General features: G+C 34.9%; 1 protein-coding gene across 1 annotated transcript in view; it reads left to right on the top strand.

The window, feature by feature from the left end:
* Window positions 1-293: 293 nt before the first annotated feature.
* The window catches only part of APOB (apolipoprotein B), a 36031-nt gene continuing 14111 nt past the window's right edge, over window positions 294-22213 (top strand). Inside the window, exons 1-25 of the mRNA XM_027641209.1 lie at window positions 294-452; window positions 2150-2188; window positions 4756-4871; window positions 5712-5857; window positions 6836-6989; window positions 7174-7329; window positions 8271-8395; window positions 8583-8668; window positions 9413-9632; window positions 10579-10806; window positions 10995-11112; window positions 11236-11382; window positions 11917-12128; window positions 12450-12687; window positions 13328-13504; window positions 13801-13992; window positions 14735-14902; window positions 15887-16098; window positions 16618-16800; window positions 17024-17145; window positions 17708-17918; window positions 19174-19349; window positions 19484-19671; window positions 19935-20080; window positions 21590-21966. Coding sequence (XP_027497010.1) covers window positions 395-452; window positions 2150-2188; window positions 4756-4871; window positions 5712-5857; window positions 6836-6989; window positions 7174-7329; window positions 8271-8395; window positions 8583-8668; window positions 9413-9632; window positions 10579-10806; window positions 10995-11112; window positions 11236-11382; window positions 11917-12128; window positions 12450-12687; window positions 13328-13504; window positions 13801-13992; window positions 14735-14902; window positions 15887-16098; window positions 16618-16800; window positions 17024-17145; window positions 17708-17918; window positions 19174-19349; window positions 19484-19671; window positions 19935-20080; window positions 21590-21966 — 4195 coding nt within the window. The 5' untranslated portion in view covers window positions 294-394. The remainder of the gene's footprint in view (window positions 453-2149; window positions 2189-4755; window positions 4872-5711; window positions 5858-6835; window positions 6990-7173; window positions 7330-8270; window positions 8396-8582; window positions 8669-9412; window positions 9633-10578; window positions 10807-10994; window positions 11113-11235; window positions 11383-11916; window positions 12129-12449; window positions 12688-13327; window positions 13505-13800; window positions 13993-14734; window positions 14903-15886; window positions 16099-16617; window positions 16801-17023; window positions 17146-17707; window positions 17919-19173; window positions 19350-19483; window positions 19672-19934; window positions 20081-21589; window positions 21967-22213) is intronic.

Genomic DNA, 22213 nt, shown 5'->3' with positions numbered 1-22213 from the left:
GATTCTCAGAGGAGTGAGGATGGGGAAGTAGCAGACGTGCTCACTGGGACAATTTCAGTTGTTTATGAGCAGTCTTGACTAACTGGAGAATTCCCAGTTTACTGGAGGTTAGCTCGATGATCTCAGAGGTATTTTCCATCCTCAATGATTCTATGACTCCCAGTAACCAAAGCAGTGTTGTGTGGAGCACAGTGAGGATCTGGGACTCTCACCTTTGGACCTTTGGCAATTTGCTCTGAGCTTTCTAAACTATTTGACTCAGCTGCTTGCTACAGACTATATAAATGTAGGTCCAAGTCAGAAGGCTCATTCTTCCTCTGAGACAGCAGGGAAGATTTGAAGAGGGAAGGAAAAAGAGGAAAAGAAAGAGCAGTAAGGGATTTCAGGGCTCACCATGGGCCCTGTGCAGCTCTTGCTGCTCTCCCTGCTGCTCAGCAGTGGTGTTCTCACACGTAAGTACTGCCTTTTATATTAGTGATTTTTCCTGCTTTATTTATGAACCTGTTAAAACAATAATGTTACAAAAAAATCAACAGAACATTGCCTTATAGAATTAGAAAAGTTCAGTGTGGCAAAGATATCATCCCTTCCCTTCACAGGAATGGGCAATCATAGGAGGATCCCAATGTAGAAAAAGTCACAAATGTTGCCTGCTGTCTTTTGTACAGATTTAATGTATTTTGCAACTTGTAAGGCATTTTTCTGTAATGTTGTGCTTTTAAGCCCACTTGTGGAGCTACTGTAGCTTGGAGATACCATGCAGACTTAGCCCAGCTGTTGCTAACCTGTTTTGTGACAAATGTGAAGACAGAGAGCGGTAAAGCAGACTGTATTTGGCAGGCAACACTGGCCTTTGAAATAGAATTTTGTGTTGAAGGGACATAGTCATCAATAAAAGTAGTAAAAGAACTAGGTCAGTAGAGATTTTTTTTTTTTGTAAGATCAGAAAAGACAGCTGAGATCGATATGGTGCTGTGGATTTTGAGCTATCCTTGCTTCCCAAGAAATGGCTTTTTAGAGCAGGACACTGTAATGTTACTTAAGGCTTCAGGGAGCTTAAGGAGAAAAGTGCATCTGGGCAAATTATGCAGGTCTGGTTTTATATGTAGATCTTATTAATCATAAATATATCATTGTTTAATTAGTATTCTGTTGTTGGCTGATGTTATACAAATTTATTGTTATGCAATAAACCTTGTTTTATTGGTTATTAATAATGTTATTAATATTATTTTAATAGTAATAGTAGTATTTCTGTTGCTATTGGTGCTACTGTGACAAATGTTAGAGTCTATTTCTATGGAGTGGTCTACCTTAGAATTCCCAGAATGAATATTCAGGAAGTGTGTGGAGAAAAATGCTGGCCTTCATATGTGATATCCTAAAAAATTATATAGCATCTAATGAATGCAGCAAATTTACTAGATTATGTTTAATTTAATTTTGTTTTCAATAGGGTCATATGGAACATACCTAAGACTGATTAGAACAAATGGTTCTTCCTAACTTGAATAGGCTTTTCCTACAAAGAATGATCTCTCGATATTCAGAAATTCTCAGATATTTCATGGCGGAGAATTTTAGTACTAATCTTCAAAGGTGTCCTTTTTGTAATGAACAAAAACCAAAGTATAGCCATTCATCCATTTAACAGTATTTTTGTGTGCTCAAATAGACTAAAATTTAAAAGTAAACTGTGTTATGTGGTACATTCATCTGTCTACCTCTACATTTTGTGCCTATCCTTTGCAAACTGTCTATTTACCTAACACAGGGCTTTTAAAAATACTTGTCAACCTAGAAGCTGACCCTTCTCAGTTTAAATCAAATCAATTTAATTCTGTGATTAAAGACCCTATTATGGGATTTTGGTTCACTGTATCAAGGCAACTGCTTGTAACTCCCTTTAGATTTGACTCTGTACAGCAAATGTTAATAGTAGCTTTGTTATTTACATCAGTCTTTCAAACTACATCAGAAGTTGGTATGAATTAAAAAGGCCTTACAATGAAAATGTAGTATTTACATTTATATATTCATAGCCATTGAATATATTGTATATAGCTATGAACTGCTTTGTTGTATAGCTATAAACTGCTTTTCTAGCTTTTAATTCTTGGTTTTTTGTGGGTTTGTTTTTTTTTTACAGAAGAAGAAACACCTGAAAGTGGAAATCCTGGATGTTCAAGTAACTGATTTCTTGCATTTGCTTTTGTTATATCACTATTTTAACTGAATTCATTTCTCAAAGCCTGACTTTTCCAAATCTCTTCTTCTGAAGTAACTGAAATGAAAGTGATGGCAATATTTTGAAGTAGTTATTGCCCTTTATTTTAGGTATTCAACTATCCATAAGGATTGGTTCCAGTAATTGTTAAAGTTTGCCAAGATTGGACAAGCTGAGAATGAGTTTCTGAACTTTTTTAAAGTTCCCATTAAGAAACTACTTTGCATTGGGGTTTTGGTTTTTCTTTTTTATTTATTTGATTGTCAGGTGCAAATTCCTTAATCTGAAAATCCCTATTTATCAAATGTGAAGCTTTAACTGTGAGGTTATGTACATTACACTTTACTGTGGCCTGAATTTTACATCTTATTTAGCCTTCACAGTGGCTGCTAAGCCCACAGAATTGCGCTTGGATATCTAGCTAAATACCTGTAGAATAAATCATCAGCTCTGTTAGCAAGGACAGCAATTTCTTTAAACAAGTGAAGACTCAGGAAATGCTGACTTTATGCCCTATCTTTGTAATGAACTCTGACTGGCCCTGACTGCTTGGTTAGATACATAATGTTCAACCACAGGGTCAAAGTACTGAATGAATTGTTTTGTTCTTTGTCTTCAGGGTTTTTTTTTTCCTTGTTGGGTTCTTTAGCACCATCTCCAGGCAACTGGGTTTATTTCAGATGCCTGAACCAACTCAAAGACTTCTAAGTTTCATTGCCAATTGCTTGTCTATTTTTGATCAAATAAATTATTTGGCATTTTCATTTCCAATCTTATAATTTCCCTATTAATTTCTGTTTAAAAGCAGGATATGAAGCAATAATTAACCTTTTACTTTAGCATGGTAGATACTGGTGTTGCAAAATTCTCTGGGAGTGTACGGTTATTTTCCAGGATAGCCAAAAGTGACACAGATAATGTTAAATTTTTAATAAAATTTAATTTTAGAGTTAAATACATAATTTAATTAAGTTTTCAAGTTTTTTTAAGATGTTGATTATGGTATGACAGCTAGTATTAATATAATAATTCTGTTTAGCAATTACATGAATGTGATCTCAGCTAAAATATTATTAAAATATGTAAAATTTATAAAAGTGATAGTTCAATGAGGAATAAGAGATGCATAGCACTATTTTGTTCCCCTTTCTAAGTATGAAATTCTGTGACAGGCAAGGTTATATTGTCATTGGCCTCTGACATAAATATTTTATAAAAGAAGAATAATCTGCATTCATGCAGGCGTAGGCAGGCAAAATCATACAAATTTAATGGTGGGCATTTGGGTTTACACCAGGATTACCTACCTTTTTTTTTTCTATAAAATAGATCAGGACTCTATTAAATAACCACAGAGGAGCAGTTTAGGAAATTGCTTTTCACTCAACATCACAACAGAGCCACAGACCCAGTGAGTTGCCCAGCCTAAACTGAGGGAACAGCAATTTCTGGTTCAGATTGACCTAAACTGCTTCCTCACAGACATGATGAAGTACCTGATCATCCTTTTTAGTTTAAAATGATACCTGCACTTGCAATGGGAGTGAATTGGGTTTGAGAGCATTGTTTGGCCTATCTTATGCATTCCAGATACCAAAATACTATCTTATAGTACTATGTTTGACACTGAGACTGTTCTTTTTCTTAATGTCTCTATTACCCCACTCATTCCTGCTTGTGGAGTTTAAAATTACAGATGAAGGCAACAGGGAGAGATTAAACACAGGTGAAGGTCATTCGTTTGAGGAAGCCTATTAGGTTTTGGGGCTTCCTTTGATAGAAAGAGAAACATCTCTTGAAATACTCCCTCCTGCCTTGTTCTTAGTCATAATTTAAAGCTTTTTCCTTGTTGGATGCTCTTCATCTAACTAAAGTTTATCTCCATTAAAAATAGTCTATAAAATTTTCTGATCTAATAAATGAATTAGAGTAGATCATATTTCAGGAGAGTCAGGAGCAGAAAGATCCTGTGTAGATTCAAGTGAAATGGTATTGAGGAATTCTAGTTTGGATGTTCTGTCTCTTTGCTTTCAGTCTCAATCATGTAACTGGTAAAGCAGCTTCTTGCATTTTCATTATGATGGAAAAATCTGAGCTGAAATGAATCACTTTATTACCAATTGGAAAACTACCATTTGATTGGCTTAATTTAGAAGCAACAGGGTAATTTTTAAAACAGTTCCACACCTTAAGTTTTCTCCTATTTTTGTCATTTGCTTTAATGTGGCATGATTTGAAGGCCAAATGAGGTTATATTGGCAAATCCCATCAAACAGAGCCATGGACCCCAAAATTTTTGCTGCCCCACAAGTTTGGTCTTATGCTTCAGAAATAATCCAGCTGATATAAAGGCATCACGTTTTTTTCTGAAAGCTATTTTGGAAAAGGAAATCATGGCAGGATGAGTCTTCATTTTTCCTTTATCTGTGGCATTCATTTTAGTTACACAACACTAAGCATGTATTGTAAGGATTACATATGCATATCCTACCTAAGTCATAAAACCACTCTTGTTTTCCCAATTGCAGAAGATGCAACCAGATTTAAACCCCTCCGAAAATATGTTTACTCATATGAAGCAGAAACATCAAATGGGATCACAGGAACAGCAGATTCTCGAAGTGGTTCAAAGATCACTTGCAAGGTAGGCAAAGAGGAGTAAATACAACTGATTGGGACTGTATACTGAACAACGTGGGAGCTGGCAGCTGGAGAGCATCCTTCAATGTTTTTCCAAACAAGACCATTCTTCTGAAAGACACATATTGACTAAGGCACACAAAGACTAAGCCCTCCCTGTCCTAGACAGAAGGCACTGAGGATGGCAGAAGTCCTTCACACCATTGTACCAGTGCATTTCAAACCTGGCTGTACTTTTACAAGAGAGAGAGGCAAAACCTGGTAGTTTAGTTTTCCTTGGCTCCCAGGCTGAGTCTACCGATGTCCATGAAACAATTCTAGAAACTGAATAACAACAGTGCGTTGAAACCATGAAGACCACAGCAGCCTGTTGATGGTGACAGTCAAGACAATGCCAGGACTGTAGGAGTAAAAGGTCCCATAGGCCATTAAACTACTCAGTGTCCCTTCATTTTGTCCAAAACTTTCTCATCATTGTGTTGTGGGTTTTTTTTTTTCTTTAAATTGAGTAATTGGGAAAAATATTTTTTATTTAGCACACACAGTTCTAATAGAGTCTAAATATTGATCAGTGTAATGGCTCAAGTTTTCATACAGTTCTAACATTCTAAATTCTCGGAAACTAAGTTGCTTGTTTACCATGTATGTCACATACTCCATGCCATTAACCAAGCAAATACCTGTTTTCATATCTTCTCCCTCGAGTTACCTTAAGCTACTTAGAGCACTTAGGAATTTTTTCCAACAGCTGCTAGCAGGGGGATTCTGACACTTTACAAAATCAAAAGAATTTTCAAAGTGAAAACATGATAATTAAAAAAGATAAACATATTTGTGTTTTCAGGTCGAACTGGAGGTACCACAGCTGTGCCGTTTCATCCTGAGGACAATGCATTGCTCCCTGAGGGAGACATTTGGTGTTGACTCTGAGGGAAGGGCTGTTCTGAAGAAGTCCAAGAACTCTGAGGACTTTGCAAGTGCCATGTCCAGGTAAGCAATATCAATTGTCATCAGTACTTGTGACCTTTAAATGGAACAGGCTGCAGTGTTACAGTCTACCTTGTAGACTGTAGGCATAAAACACATTTCATGATAACATGGTAGATTTGAAAGCTGGTTCCACAGCAAAATTCTCCCTGATACAACTTATAGTTAACATGACATAGTTCTCAATTGCTAGTAGGGAAGGCTTTTTTAGATACAGAATTTTCACCTAGACTGTTTTTGTCATTTCTGTCATCTATATCAGGAGACTGTTGTGTAGTCTCCAAAAGATTATTGCAAGTGTAATGTTCCTTCTTGTAAGCACATTCTCAAGTGGCTGCATGTAGGCAGTCTAAGATAACTTTCCTTTGCTAACATGGTACAGACTGTGCAATAGAAAGGCATTTGAGACTGAAGTCCAGATTTCCAATCCAAGTCTTTAATGACCTATGCAGTTTATCTTTTCCTTCTTTATCTGCTTTTGTAACTAGTTGCTACTGCTCCCTCCACCCAATTAGTCTCTAGTGCTTTAGTCATGCACCTTCATGCTTGTTTCAGTGCCTTAGTATCCATCTTGTTTCACAAGCCATAAATCTCAAAACAACTTGAGACAGTGTTAAAAAACGTTTTTCAGAAAACCATCAAGGTTTTATTTAAAGACTGCAACTGCTAGAGAATCATCCCATCATTTTGTAGCCTGTTGGAGTAGTTAATAATTACCTCATTCTAAAAATTTACTTATGTCCTCTCTGAATTTAAGCAATTCCAACTTCCAGCCACTGCTCTTGGTATTTGCTTGTCCTTAGATAACATAATCTGGTGATATCAGAATGTCCTTGGTTAGAATTTTGCTGCTTTAATAGTAATACTTCCTATTAGTAACAGCAGTGAATAGTAAATAATGATAGCCCAGAAGTTTATTGATATCGTTCTTTACTGTGTGTCTTTAATATTTCATTCTAATGTTGTTATTTTGGGTGCCAGGCATGAGCTAAAATTTAGTATTCAGGATGGAACAAAAGTCAAGCTGTATCCAGAGAAGGACGAACCTCTGAATGTACTGAATCTCAAGAGAGGGATCATCTCAGCTCTACTTGTGCCAACAGAAACAGTAGAAAATGAAAAAACAATTTCAATGGTAGGTATTTTGAAAGTATGTCCCTTATTTCCTTGACAAATGGAAGAAAATTCACCTGAGTAGAGTTACTCCTGAACATCATTTTCAAAAGGCCTGGAAATTCTGATAAGAAAAGGTGCCTTTAACTAGATCAGAAAATGTTTGACAGTATGAGCAGAGATGCTGATTTCTTTCTTCTTTCCAGGATACTGTATATGGAAAGTGTGACAGTGAAGTTGAATTCAAGTCCAGAAAAGGAAATGTTGCAGAAGATATTTCAATTACAAGGTACCTGAAAGGCTGTGACAAGTTCAGTCCCATCAGAGATCATGTCAGCCCTATTGCCATTGTAAAGGGACTGGTAAGTATATGATGTAAGATTATATGATGTAAGATTTTTCTCATCACCATTTAAAATTATAAAACTACTACAATGACTAAGTTTTGTATGTATTTATAGTTGCTAAAAATTTAAATAGTTTTTCTGTACTATTCCATTACATCAGACTGTGGTTTTGTTGGCAGTCAATAGAGAAAAAAAATAGAGAGAGCTTTTCATAGGTGAAATTAGTACTATTGATTACATGGTAACATATCAGATCATAGCCAAAGTTTTAGTTTTGTGGGTCAAAATTTTCAAAATTCCAGTTTCATATAAAACACAAAAAAACCAAACCATGAAGCGTGTGTGATGCTCAGGAGGAGAGGGCTCTAAATGTGGTTAAGCATGCTGTTTGTTCTACCTGTTAATCCACAATGATCAAATGCAGTTGCTTGCATGGAGATTGTCAGATTTCTTTCTGGTATAATGGCATTTGTGCCTTAGAGTGTTTTAACTTAAAAAAGATAGGGTTTCATATAATGCTGAAAACACATTTTATAATTTCTACCACTGCTACAGTTTTTTGTAGAAGTCTTTAAAATTTGTATAATAAGAGTGAAATTAAAAAGAACATCAGTTGTTACAAGGGGACTGAACTACTCTGAAAATTACGAATTGGTTTTATGAAGGAGTCCTTTGTTGTAGGCAGCAGGGGATCAATCATGAAGTAACTACTAACCCAAACATCTTGATAAGGCCTGAGGGAAAATTTTGGTGGAATTTTTACCCATGAAGAGACTTAAGACTAAAGATTATTACTGGCACAATTTTGTCTTTGTGTGAGAATAATTCCAGTTATTCACCTTTTCTTCCAATATGCTTTAATTTTTAATATTACAGTAAAACTGTGTCAGCCTTTAAAACTATGATTGTTTCCTATTTTACTCAGTAAAATGACTACCAAATGATTTATTTTACAGAACAGCCCATTATCTACCCTTCTAAAGAGCACTCAGTTCTGTCATTACAATATTGATGCAAAGAAAAGGCATATAAGAGATGTTGTCTGCAGTGAAAAACACCTGTTTCTGCCTTCCTCATACAAGTAGGTTGCTCACTATTTATCCTTATCCTTTATTCATAAATATTTGTTTTAAAGGATGATATATTACATTCTGCCCTGATTTCATCTTGAAATATACATTTTGTTTTTCAGAAGGCAGGAGACATATTAAGACCTCTCAAGGGTACTTAGACTCAACTAAAGCAGTGAATTTTTCTTTGTTTCCTAGAAATCGCTATGGTGTGATGACAGAGGTCAACCAGACCTTGAGGCTTGAAGATACTCCGAAGATCAATAACAAAAATTTTGATGGAGGTAGAGCTGCAGTTCTCTATTACACAAGCATAGGAACAAAATACAAACACAGAGATGATTTTTTTAAACAGTGAATTAATTAAAGATGCCCCTGAGGGGACCAAATCAATTCATAATTTTTAAAGAACTTTAGCGAGGAAAAAGGTTGAGTAGAAAATGGGAAAACCTGAGACTTTTAAAAACCCCTCCAAATTAAAATAATCTTTAATTTTAAAATTATTCTTAATAAATAAAAATGTATAATTTGCTTGAAAAGAAATTCTAATCTTATTGGAAATTAGTTTAATGAACTCATTTTTGCTACCTATAATATCTTATACCCATAATTTCTTATATCCGTAATTTCTTATGCAACTTTTATCTTCAACTGCTAAATGTAAGCAATCTATTATTACTGTATATTTTGTTCTGAAACCTACCTTTTGACTTGTAATTGTTATTCATAGTCATAACATATTTCTCCTAAAATATATAATTATTAAAAGTTAAAAAAGCAAACTATGCTATTATAAAAGGTGTTAAGGAATTATCTTCATGAAAATGTAAAACAATTTGTGCAAATATTCAACTTATGGGGACTTATATTTAAATTCCATTCCATTATTTTTGTTAACTGTTCAGCTGTTCAACTTCAACAGTTATATAAAATAATCTACAGACTTTGTATTTATGCTGAATGTAAGATAGATGATAAAAATTAACATAGCTCCTTGATAACAAATGCAATTTTTTTTGAATTGCTAGATGAACTGGAAGAGAAAGGACTTGCACTGGAAAGTACAGATGCCAAATTCCCTAAGCAGGGTGATGCTGTTCTGAAAACCCTTCAGGAACTGCAGAAACTCACAGCCTCCCAGCAGAACCAGCAGAGAGCAAGACTCTTTTACAAATTTGTTTCAGGGCTCAGAAATTTAAACAACAGCACTCTTGGCTCTATTGTACCAAAGATGATGGAAACCTCAAGGTATGGTACAGCTGTGCATTGTGCAAGTACACCACATGTCAATGTCGTGGCAAAACCTTTCTGTAGTTAATTTGCTTAGTGGTTTTAAATTAGAGGTGAATTAGATGTATAGGGTGTCTTTCAGAAAGATAAATATCATCAGTATTATCCAGAGAGAGAAATAAAGAAGGGAGAATAAAGCTGTGGATTTTACATTTTTCTATCAGAAATGCTCGGCTGTTGATTGGAGCTTGAATATTAAATATATGAAAAAAGTATAAGAATTCAAATAGATCTGAAATTTCTAGTCTTCTATAAGGAACTAATATTGTTTATATCATTCCCCCATCAAATATTCCAAATTTACTGGAGAAGTTGAACTGGAGTATAATACAGTCCAGTACAGCCCCTCTACCATCCCAAGTGTGTGTGCTAGCAGCAATCCTGTGGATAGTTATTATAGCCAAAGATCTTTCATGCAGTTTTGCTCAAGGACAGTGACTGTAATTCCAAACTCCCAAGTCTGACTTATAGCAAAGAACAGAGTTTTGAAAGTGAGACTTTGGGAGACATGGAAGAAAACTATTCTTTGGTCTGCCCCTGCCCTCTGCTCCCCACCCTTATTCTTCTGTCTGAACTGGACTCAAGTCAGTCTACACATATTTTATGTCCTCAGTTTGTAGAGGAACTAGAGCCTCAGCCTGGTTTGATTATATTAGTTTATAATATTTAAAGTTGTGGGAACATCTGTTGTGAAGAAACAACAAGGTATGCCCGCGTAGTGGTGATATTCTTAATACTTTCTTATTGTTCTTATTTAATTGTGTTACTACTGTAACTTGTAAAACATAAGAATACATATTTAAACACCTTAATAAACCTGTCAAATGTTTGTTTCAAACAGTCAATATGCAGCAAAACTGCAAACAGGGAATTAATTAGTCAAAGTCATCTCTTCTCCTTTCAGTTCCATCACTGTTCAGGCCCTGACCCAGTGCGGGACTCCAGAGTGCTACAGTGCAGTCCTTCAAATCCTGAGAACTGGAAATGTGAATCCACTTGTGGCAGACCTGGTCACATACACCCTGGGACTATTGCCTTCTCCAACTCCACAGAGAATACGGGAAATTCTTAACATGGCCCAGTATCAGCCAAGTAGAGCTTCTTTTTATGGCTTGAGTCATTCTGTTACTAAGTAAGTAATGACAGCATGCAATTGTACAAAATAACCTCAAGGTTGCAATGCTTAAAGTAAACCCTAAGAGTGCTCAGCTTTCAAGGATTTTTTTTGTTGTTGTTTTCATGTTGTTGCTCTTCAGGAACAAAATATAGACATTTCACATTTTCTCCTTTTGTTTCTAATGTGTTTCTGTATTTCTTTAGGTTCTACGATGAGAAGAAGGTTGTGACAGAGGAAATCACAGATGTTGCAGACTTCATGGTGTCACTGCTTGGCACTGATTGTTCCGGTGAAGATGAACTCACATACCTCACACTTCGGGTATTTTCATTTCCTTCTTTCCTTATATAGGACATTATTATAAATTGTAGTGCATAGAGCACTCTGCTTCTCTTGGTGGAAAAAAAAGTATTTGTCACCTTTCTGTGTCTTCATCACTGACAGGCTATTGGAAACATGGGTGCAGTAATGGAAAAAGCTAAACCCGATGTGAAATCTGTTCTGAAGACATGTATCAGAAACGAAGCTGCATCACTTTCAGTGCAGAAAGCGGCCATCCAGGCATTCAGGAAAATGACAATTACTGAAGAGGTAAATTGGGTCACAAGAACCAGAATAAACTGTCCTCAGTTCACCGTGGCTGTTCACATGAGTTACTGAATATGCAAAAACATTCCCATTGTTTCATAGTTCTGATATCTCCACTTCAGCTGTCTCCAGCTTTTTTAGAACTCTTTTATCTAGGTTCCATACACATATCTGAGAAGTTCTGCAGTCTTCTGACTCAGTGGCTGTTGTTTTTTTGAGAAACAGTTGCTTTGTATAGATAGTCTTAGTTTAAATGGAAGTTTTGATCTATTCCTGTTAGTGTCTTGAGATTTACTTGTTCAAAGGTGGTGTTAACTAATGAATTGTTCCAGATTTAAATGTATTTAAGTAGGAAAAAAATCAGGTCTCTATTTTATACTGATATTTCTTTGCCATTATTAATAGTACTGGTTAGATTTATGTTTACATTACCGTGACATTACAGCATCTCCTACAAAATGAGTGTAACTATACAGAGCACTTCAGCTCAGTATAGTGAGCCAGTTCATCGTTGTAAACTTTTCTCTATTTATATAGGACCGTTCAGCACTTCTCAAAACATTCCAAGAGTTGGATGTACCTACAGACAAACGCCTGGCAGCCTATCTCATGGTGATGAAAAATCCTTCCCCAGGTGATCTTGCAAAGATTTTGAGAATCCTCACAAAGGAGAAGAATGAGCAAGTGAAAAGCTTTGTTGCCTCACACATTGCCAACATCCTAGATTCTGAAGAAATAGGCATTGAAGAGTAAGCAAATTTTAGTTGTATATTGGTCTCTCAGGAAAAACAAAGTTCCAACCATAACTGCAGTGGTAGCTGTTTAGACATGAAGTTTTTATTGGGTTTATTTGAATAAACATATCAACTGAGTAAACTATGGCTTTGTCAGAGCAGTGTCAGATTACAGTCTTTCCCTTAAGCCTTTTTTTCTGTTAATATGTGCAGAGAGCTAGCCATTTGTAATCACCTCAGCTGTATGAATGACTGCAAAGTGGCATAAAAAATTAAGACTAAATGAGTGCTTGGAATATATACTAATCATGGTTTAATTGCTATCCTCTTCCCTAGTCTAAAAAGCCAAGTTGAAGAAGCTCTGAAAGGAAACGAGGTTCCAACAACCAAAGATTTCAGAAAATTCTCACAAAATTATCAGATTTCCAAAAGAGTTTCTGTACCTGGAATTGACCCCATCTCTGCCAAAGTAGAGGGAAATGTGGTATTTGACCCAAACAGCTATGTTCCAAAAGAGACCATGCTAAAAACCACCCTGCATGTGTATGGATTTCACCCAAGTGATATTTTTGAGGTACAATTATCAAAAACATTTGCTAGTATTCAGCTGTTTTATTTCTCATTTCTGTTTTCTTATAACAACTTTCTGTGAATAATGTATTGTTTTTACAAGCTTTGGGAGAAACCTAAGGATAACTATGACTACAAGGGGACTTTGATTTGATCTCAGTGGGCTTTAGAACAAACCATCCGTTATGTGATGTCACTTGCCACTGACTGGATGGATGACCCTGTTGAAGTTATTAAAGGGCTCAGCTAGGGTAAAATAAACCCATTTGTAACAAATTGGCTTCATGCTAATGAATCATTACTGGCACACTGAAGTACTCATAGTAGATTTTAAGTGAGATACAGCCTATGTGGGGAGGGGGGGTTATTGAAAATCAGAGATATAAAATGAATATATTATTATATATGATATATGTAATATGTAATACATTATATATATAATAATTATAAGACATTAATATAATAATAAATATATTATTTTATAATTGTTATAAGACATAGTATTCCATATCTTCCCTTAAGTGTCGTAGACCTATAGGATACACTTTAAACACATTGTTCCCAAGAAAGTCTGTTTTGTTTTAAAGATCCAAAGAAGTGAGGGAAGTGTCTCAGTTATGCATTGTCCTTCCTGTTCATTTCAGCTTGGCTTGGATGGAAAGGGTTTTGAACCAACACTGGAGGCATTGTTTGGAGAGAAGGGATTTTTCCCGGACACTGCAACCAAGGCCTTGTACTGGGTTGATGGCAAAGTGCCAGAGCAGGTTTCCAAGGCACTTTTTGACTATTTTGGTCTCTCCCAGGATGGCAAGCAGGATCAGGTACAGCTTGAAAATATTTTCTGTGCAGCACAGCATTCCTATTTTTACACAGTAATTACAGCATTTACCTCTTTTTTCTATATTTACCTTCTTGTCTTCTGGTGAGCTAAAATACAAACCCTTAGTGCTATTTAACAATGTGTTTTCTTAATTGTATTTGGGAGGGGTCTTTACCTGGAGACAAATCTGTAAGAGCACATGCAGAGTAGATGACATTCACTAAGTAACTGTTCTAGATATACGATCTTACAGATTTCTTATAAATCTGTTTTGCTGCTTTCTGACTGAATTTTCAGGATATTATGAAAGGAATAATACTTAACCTCGAAAAACTGATAAAAGAATTGAGCAACAAAGAAGCTCCTGAGGGAAGAGCATATCTGAGAATCCTGGGAGAAGAACTTGGGTACATGAAACTCAATGATTTCAAATTACTGGGAAGCTTCATTTTAAAGAGTGCTAAAACTCTTCAGATTATTCCCGAAATGGTACGTTTCCGATACACCAATGTACATTATTAATTTTTTTCTACCAGATTATTTTAAGATTTAGATCATATTTAATTATTATGCAAAGATATTTCATACCAGCATGAAAATAAAATTGTTTGAAATAAAATATCTATGTTTGGTCTGAAGGACTCTGAGAAATCCATAAAGACTCTTCAATAACCAAGAGGAGTCCTCATGGAAGACTGGTGAGGGGAAAGAAAGAGAAAGTTCAGATCTTATTGTATTATTGAGATTTCTACTGGAACAATGCCCAAAATCTTAGTACAGGTCATTAAGTTATACTATGAAATTTCTAATTATGAAAATATGTGTTAATACTAAAAAATTCGTCTTTGTCATGTTAAATAGAAAAGAAGATGTAGTACAGTTTAGGAATATTTGGTAAAACTCTTCTTTCATTGAAGTAAAAAAAATACTTTACCACTGACTTTGGGAAAACCAGAATTCACCTTTGTATGTGTATGTTAAGGTAGATAATACCAGTGTACCGAGGCAGGTAAAAAAAATCTCGTATTTGTTTAAAGTTCAGATTTTGCTAAACAGTCTTAAGTACATTTTTTGAAGGAAGGAATCTGTAGAATTTAGATTCTCTACTCCATATGAAATTAACTTTTCGATTATAGAGTTGCAACCATTCCCTGATAAATTTTTAAAGTACAAAATGCTCATATTCCAAAGTGTGTATTTATTATTGTTCATTTCCTTGTTTGATTCACAGATTGCACAAGCCATCTCAAAAGGTGTTGACAGGGATTTATTTGTCCACTACATATTCATGGACAATGAATTTGAGCTTCCAACTGGAGCAGGTTTTCAACTGAAGTTTGCTTTGTCTGGAATAGCAACACCCGGGGCCAGAGTAGCTGTGAAGCTTCAACAAAAAAGCGTAAGTCTCAATAGCTGTCTATATTTATTTTTCCTCCTGATAATCTACAATCTCATTTATGGATAAAACTGTAACAACAGTAAAAATTTTAAAGATTACAAAATGTTCTTGATATGAAAAAACCTCCTCATTATAAGTCTTTGGTTAATTTGTGGATGACATTTAGATTAAATTAAGAAGTAATACATATAATAAATTAAGTATGAGACACAATAAAATTTGTTAATTAAAAGTGTTTAAATCACTCTTTAAAAAATATTCCTTTTAATCTCTGTTCATTTCCCTGCTTTCAAATTACAATGGTAAAAAAGCTGCAGTTTGTGAATTTGCTGTTGAAGCCAAAAAATTAACAAAACATTTTTTGTGGCCAGTTCAAAGTGAAAAATTTGATTATCAGTTCAAAGAAATAATGAAGATTGAGTCAAGAGAAGCATTTCTTTACCTGACAGGAAACATTTTAAAATTGTAACAGTGAAATAGCATATGACACAAAATTAATTATCCACTTAAAATTTTAAAAAGTTAAATATTTCCATTCTTTTTTACACTTCCGTAATTTATTTTTCTCTAATTTAGTCAATATTTCATAAAAATTTCTTAGTAGTTTCAGTTCATCTAAACTTTCCATTTTCCACCATGCATAAAATTTAAATAATAATAAAAAAATAAATGCTGAAAATTAGCACTGGTTGCCCTTAGTTACCTTTGGAATTTTTCCAGAATTTTACATTCTGTCACTTCTTTCTGTAATGGCCAAAACAAAAGCTTGCAAAAAAGCTGGTTTGTGTTTAAAGAAGTTCAGATCTTGGATCCATTTCTTTTTTGTCAGATGATTTGCTCATTGTTTTTGAAAATTGTTAATCTTTTTTTTACAATGGAAAACTGGCTCTTGTCTTCAGATTTAAAAATACATGCAAGTATCTCCATGTAGAAAATCTTTCTGTGTTGGGCAAATAAATAACCCATTTTGTTTTTATTAAATAGATGCAAGCAGACCTCATTGCTAAACCTTCAGTAGCCGTTGAGTTTGTAACGCACTTGGGAATAAACATGCCTGAATTTACTAGAAGTGGTGTGGAGATGAATTCTAATATATTCCATGAATCTGGAATTGAAGCACATGTTGGTGTAAAAGCTGGACAACTGAAATTCAGCATTCCTGCTCCAAAGACTCCAGTAAAGCTCCTCAGTATCAGGTAATGAGAACTTTCAAGGCTGTGCTATTCCTTCTCTTCTTGGCTTTTATTGTGGTGGAATTGAAATGATAGGGTAGGCATGGAGAAATTTTCAGTTCAGAAAAATCCCAGACATTGTAAAGCTGGGATAACTTCTTGCATAAGATAGGCAAATAGCCCAAATAAGTGACGACTTGGAGTCATGGCTTAGAGATTATTTAATTTGTCATTATTTTTGAAATTTTATACAATACTTACCATTTCTATTATTTTATTTTCTTTCACATAAAATTATTATGATAGCAATATTGTTTTAGATGGAATCTAAATGGACTACTTACACTAATTTTAGAGAAAGCAATGACTCAATACATTATATTTATCAATAATACTTAATAAACACATTGATCATTTAACCGCCAAATGTTATTTCATTTAGCCCCTACATTAATGAGTGAGTTTTATTTTGAAATAACCTTGTTAAGAGGACAATGTCTGAGCACCTGCTCTGGGAATAAATGACTGACTTTTCTGTTCCAGCAATACACTGCATTTGGTGTCTCCAGCCAAAACTGAAGAGATTCCACCTCTGACAGAAAACCAAGAAACCTCGACTTCTTGCGAGCCTTTCATGCCTGGTCTAAACTTCTGCACCAAATTATTGTACTCTAATGCCACTTCCACAGAGGCAGCTCCATATTTCCCCTTGACTGGAGAATCCAGGCAAGTCATGTCAACCTAAACTACGTTTATTTTGTGCTAACTGCTCTTTGTTCCCAGGGCCTAGTATCTACAGTACTGTCTTATGTAAAGCTTATCTTTTAAAATCTTTAAGAACAGACTAACATCAACAGATCAGAAAGCTGTTGAGAATTGTATGATTTCATCCATTTGAGGTCATGGACAAAATAGTTATTTACAGGCCATTTGTTTGCTCCTTCTTTAGATTTGAAGTTGAAATAGTGTCCACAGGTGAAGTGAAGGAATACTCTGCAAGTGCAAACTATGACCTACAGAGAGAGGGAAGTGACCTGATAGACACTTTAAAGTTTGCTGTCCAGGCAGAAGGTAAGAATCTGAACAAACCAATACTGTTAAGCTCAGTTTTGAAATGTGTAGTTTAATAGGAAAGATATTTTTATTAATAAATCAGAATTTTTTACAGTATAAAATAGAATACCATTTTCACACCCAAACAGTTCAACACTTTAACTCCATTTTCTTGTATATATACAATCCCAGTGCAAGATTTTCATGGTGAGAGACTGCTTTTGTATTTTTTAATTTAAATAGAAGTGTGAAGTTGTTGAATGTAAGCAAGGAAGTAGAGATGTTACTGAGGTCTGTATAAGGAAGAGAAAAATACTGTTTCTGAAAAACATGAAAGTAAAGCATACAAACCATCTGTAGGATCATTTAAATAATAAAAGTAATGATGGCATTAGTGGATCATGTGTTTAAGAAGATGAGAAGAAAAAGGATGACCCAGTTTCTGATTCAGACTCATCAAATGTTGTGTTAGATCTTTAACGTGATATAATTTTAAGTTGATCCTTTTTTGTTCTCCTTTTAAGAAAAGTCCAAACAGATTCTATAGTCGTGAATGACCAAAGTACATGATATTTTCTAGGTGTAAATCAACATGAGGCCACATTGACCGTCAGGTACAACAGAGACAGAAAGATTTTGACCAGTGATGTCCACATTCCAGATGTTGATGTTGACTTTGGTACAAATCTCAGAATTACTGATGAATCCATTCCTGGGAAGAAAGCATACACGTTTGTCTTAGATTTTAACAACAAGAAGATTCCTGAAGTTACTCTTAGTGGCCAGATAAGGTAACGCAGAAAACCATTTAGAATTTTACAGCTGCCTTTGAATAAGACTGAAGGTTTTATTAAATGTAGAAAATGTGGGGAAATTTTATCCTATTTTGGAGGAATTTCTTAAATAGAGAAACATATAAGCTTCTCATTAAACCCCTCTTTAAAAAACTTTGAAATATTTAATTTGTAATAGGTCAAATACATATATATGATACACCAACTGATCTTTCTTACTATATGCATATATATAATTTGTATTAGAAGTTCCTTGAGCTAGTTCTTCCATGTTTGCACACACATGACTACAAGAATGCATTGTACTAGTGTTATTGCAGGTGTTATATCCAAGGATATAAACAAGGCAAGGTTTGTTCAGAGAGGTATTATCTTTTACTGGATGTGTTTGGCTCTAAAAACGTTATTACATCTCCCCATGAAGAAATCTAATGGCACTCAATAAGAAACAAAACCAAAAATAACTGAGAGCTTCCTGTAAAAATTCCCACGCTTCATGATGAGAATATTTCCGGGAACACCTACAGGGGAGCTAACAAAAATGTTCAGCCTGCCAGGGTTTCTAAAATTGTCTGCCTCACAAGCCCATATTGAAATGGGCTGATCACATTCTTTAATAAACCTCAATCTTCCATGGAATTCTGTGATCTTGATGGTGCCCCAGGGAGTCTTTGTCTTTGCTGTTCATGCAGAATTGCCTCTGATATCAGTGGGAGCTTTGGACAGATGTCAGGGACCTCAATTCCCTTTCATTTGCACTAACATAATATTAGAAGTTTGCTCAAGTCAACAAAGTTACAGAGATATAAAATATATGGGAATAAAGGAAAATGAAGCCCAGTGGCATAATATATTTTGTCAAGTGTTTTGTTTCTGTGCAATTCATGGCCACGGTCTGTATCCTTAGTAGAGAATTCAACTAGAATTCAGACATTTCAGAATGTGGTTCTGGTACAACATTACCAGGACAGGTACATATTTCCATCCTTTTCAGTCTTATGAAATTAACATAGACTCATTATTGTGTGTATCTGCATAGTAGCATTATAATAGTTTACCACAGGTTTTCCAAAGTAACTAGCAGAATCTGAAAACATCCACTGAATTGGAACAGAGTTTACGATTTTGATTCAATCTGTTATAACACCTATTATGCCTCTGCTATAGATTTAAATGCTGAAATTGCTCCTGAAGCATAAGTAAAAAAGTATAGTGCAATATTTTTATTCACATTTGCTTTTTTCTTTCACAGATATGCTGGAGTGGAAGAGGCAATGTTAAGAGGCACTATTTCTATTCCTCGCCTTCAAACTGAACTTAGAAGTGAAGCATTGGCTAATTATTCACCAAACAAAGCATATGTTCAGATCAGCTCAGCTGCAACAATTCATGGAAACTCAATTTCAGAAAGAGTTCTTCTCAGATATGGTAGGGGCAAAAACATGATCCACATATACAACTTATAAATTCAAATGTATTTTTACATTGGTTTATAGTATATCTCTCAACAGAATAAGAATATGACTGATTTTACCCTTTCCTTTTAAATTTGTGATTTTCAGATTCTGAGAAAGTTGAGCTAGAGTGGAATTCAGGTACCACTGCTGCTGTGAAAAAATTGTCTTCTGGCTTCCCAGTCGACTTTTCAGACTACCCAAAAACTTTAGAGAAGCACGCCAACGAACTGCTGGATCGGAAAGTGGCTCATACGGACATGACACTGAGACATATTACGTCACAATTTATTGTGGTATGGTTCAACCTACAGTACATGTTGTAGCTCCACCACATAGCCCTCCTGAATTCTTGCCTCGCCCAAGGAAGCCAAAATAGGAACTACTTGTAAAAGAACTCATCAGATTGAATAAGCTGTACATTTCCAACTTGGATTGAACCAGTTACTTTATCAGATGTCTAGGGCTCAGTGTATGGATAGTTACAATGACTTCCAGATAATTTTACTGGGATGTCTTGAAACTTGTTATTTACTTTGAAAAACTTTTCTCGTTGCAGGCAACCAATACTTGGCTGCAAAAGGCATCAAAAGATGTCCCCTATGCCCAAATTCTGCAAGACAAACTAAGTGGACTGCAGGAACTGAACATTCAGAAATTTAACCTGCCTGTTATCACCATTCCTGAAGAACTTTTCCTGAAAAGGTGGGGGGTGAAATTGAGATAGTGACACAGGAAATCTAAAATAGTTATTTGCTTATACTTTCGTGTTATTTTATTTTACTTTGTTTTTATAAGACAGCATGGAATTGCTGTAAACAATAGGATAAAATTGGAATCATAATGAAGAATTTTAACACCAGAGAAATTAAATTATAGGGAGGAATTAATGCATGTCTTTAACGTAGATTTGTCTTTACAGCGGTCACTTATACAGTATGTGAATATAACGTGAAGTATTGTATTATACTGTAAGAGTACTAAATGAAAATGCAGCATTCAACAGACTTTAAGTCACGGAGCTACTGAAGACGTATTTCCCATAAATTTGTGTCCTGCAACCCTACAGACTCTTTGCCTTTGACCATAACCCTAGTAGCTCTACATTTTCCTGTGCAGTCCTATTGGACAGTTCTTCCCATCCCCTACACATACTGGTTAACCTTCTCCAGTAGAGTCACCTGACCTCTTTCCTTGTCTGACTTGCGTTTTGTCTGCCTTAGATCTGTTTTTCCATGTATTATATTACGGTAATATGAATGTTAATGTATGTTAATGACACACAACTCTATTGCTTCCATTGTGTTCCTGAGGTAAGTATAAGCAAGGAAGAAACTGTTTTTTCTCCTATATTCTTATCATCTGTGGTAATAATAATAATAATAATAATAATAATAATAATAGAATTTTTTACTACTCAGTTATGTTGCTTTTTAAATTTTTTATGTAAAGGAACAAATTGCAAAAGTGTTTACTTAGTTTTCATCCTAGGATGTAGCTCTAAGTGTAAAAAAGAAGATTTTGCAATACAAAAGAACACTTAGGCAAACAAGAGAAGTGTCTTTGCCAGCCTATTGTTCATTCACAAATTAAGGCCAAGTTTTCTTCTGTTTTGCCTTTTTGTAATTACACTTTTTCCCCACAAGCTTTCCAGTTGACGATCCATTTTTTCCAGTCCTCCCTCTTAGTCAAGTGGTCAGATTTTTATTGCTTTTTATTAAGAATAAAATAAATGCTGAATATTCGGATGAAACTTCTGAAACACTTATAATCAGAAAGACAAATTCTTAATAATTTAGATTGTTACAGTATCTAATGCTAATAAAACTTCCTGCATTTCTATAAGAATGCCTCACTTTTTTTAGGAAGAATATAATTGCCTTTTTCTGGTACTCAGCATCCCACAAGTGTGGCAGTGTTTTTGGAGGATTTTTTTTTACTTGACCTATAAGTCTCCCCGATTATGAAATGAGGGGAAAAAACATTGACTGAATTCACTGACACCAAAAGTGCTTTCAGTACATTTTCTGATGAATGAATACTTAAAAATATTGATAAAAGATATCATTGCATTTCCCTCTAAAACTAAAGTCAGGACATTGGTATAATCATGGTAAGTAAACTCAGTATAATGGGCAGGGTAGGGAATCATGGAATTTTCTGTATATGCTTTATGAACTTACAGTTTCTAACAGAGTTATCTTTATTTTCTAGTGAAGGCAGGATCAGACACTACTTAAATAAAAACAGTTTTGTAATTGATATTCCGTTGCCCTTTGGTGGAAGATCATCTGATGACATATGGATGCCACAGACTGTTAAAACACCTCCTCTGGTAATGGAGTCAATGGGAATAAGTGTGCCAGCTCGGGAATACAGAATTCCAACATTTAGTATTCCAAAATCCTATCCCTTCCATGTGCCTTTACTGGGCAAGTTGGAGGTCTCTGCTAATGTGTACAGCAACTATTACAACTGGACAGCAGCATACACTTTGACCAACAGCACCACAGAGAGAGCATCTGGCACAAAAACTAGTTATAACATGAATGCTGACTCAGTTTTTGATCTACTTTCCTACAGTGTAAAAGGTAAGAATGTGTGCTAATACTGCAGTAATGGCAAAACTATTTTATTTGCTTTATTTTCCCTGTATCAGGTACAACACATGAATTTGCCTATGCTTGTTTAAAGAAAGGTGTTGCATAATCTCAAATCACTTTGTTTTTAAAAATATTATGTGTGTCTGTTTACTCAGGCAGTAAAGGTGAAGTCAATTTAATTCAAAAAGTGTTTTAAGGTCCACATTTTTCTGGATATTCCTTAATGAAGATAATG

The sequence above is a fragment of the Corapipo altera genome, unplaced genomic scaffold (genome assembly GCF_003945725.1).
Source record: "Corapipo altera isolate COAL_440 unplaced genomic scaffold, ASM394572v1 46, whole genome shotgun sequence".
Classification (NCBI taxonomy): Eukaryota; Metazoa; Chordata; class Aves; order Passeriformes; family Pipridae; genus Corapipo; species Corapipo altera.
The sequence above is the reverse complement of the archived record's forward strand: the minus strand, read 5'-3'. Positions and strand labels throughout refer to the sequence as shown.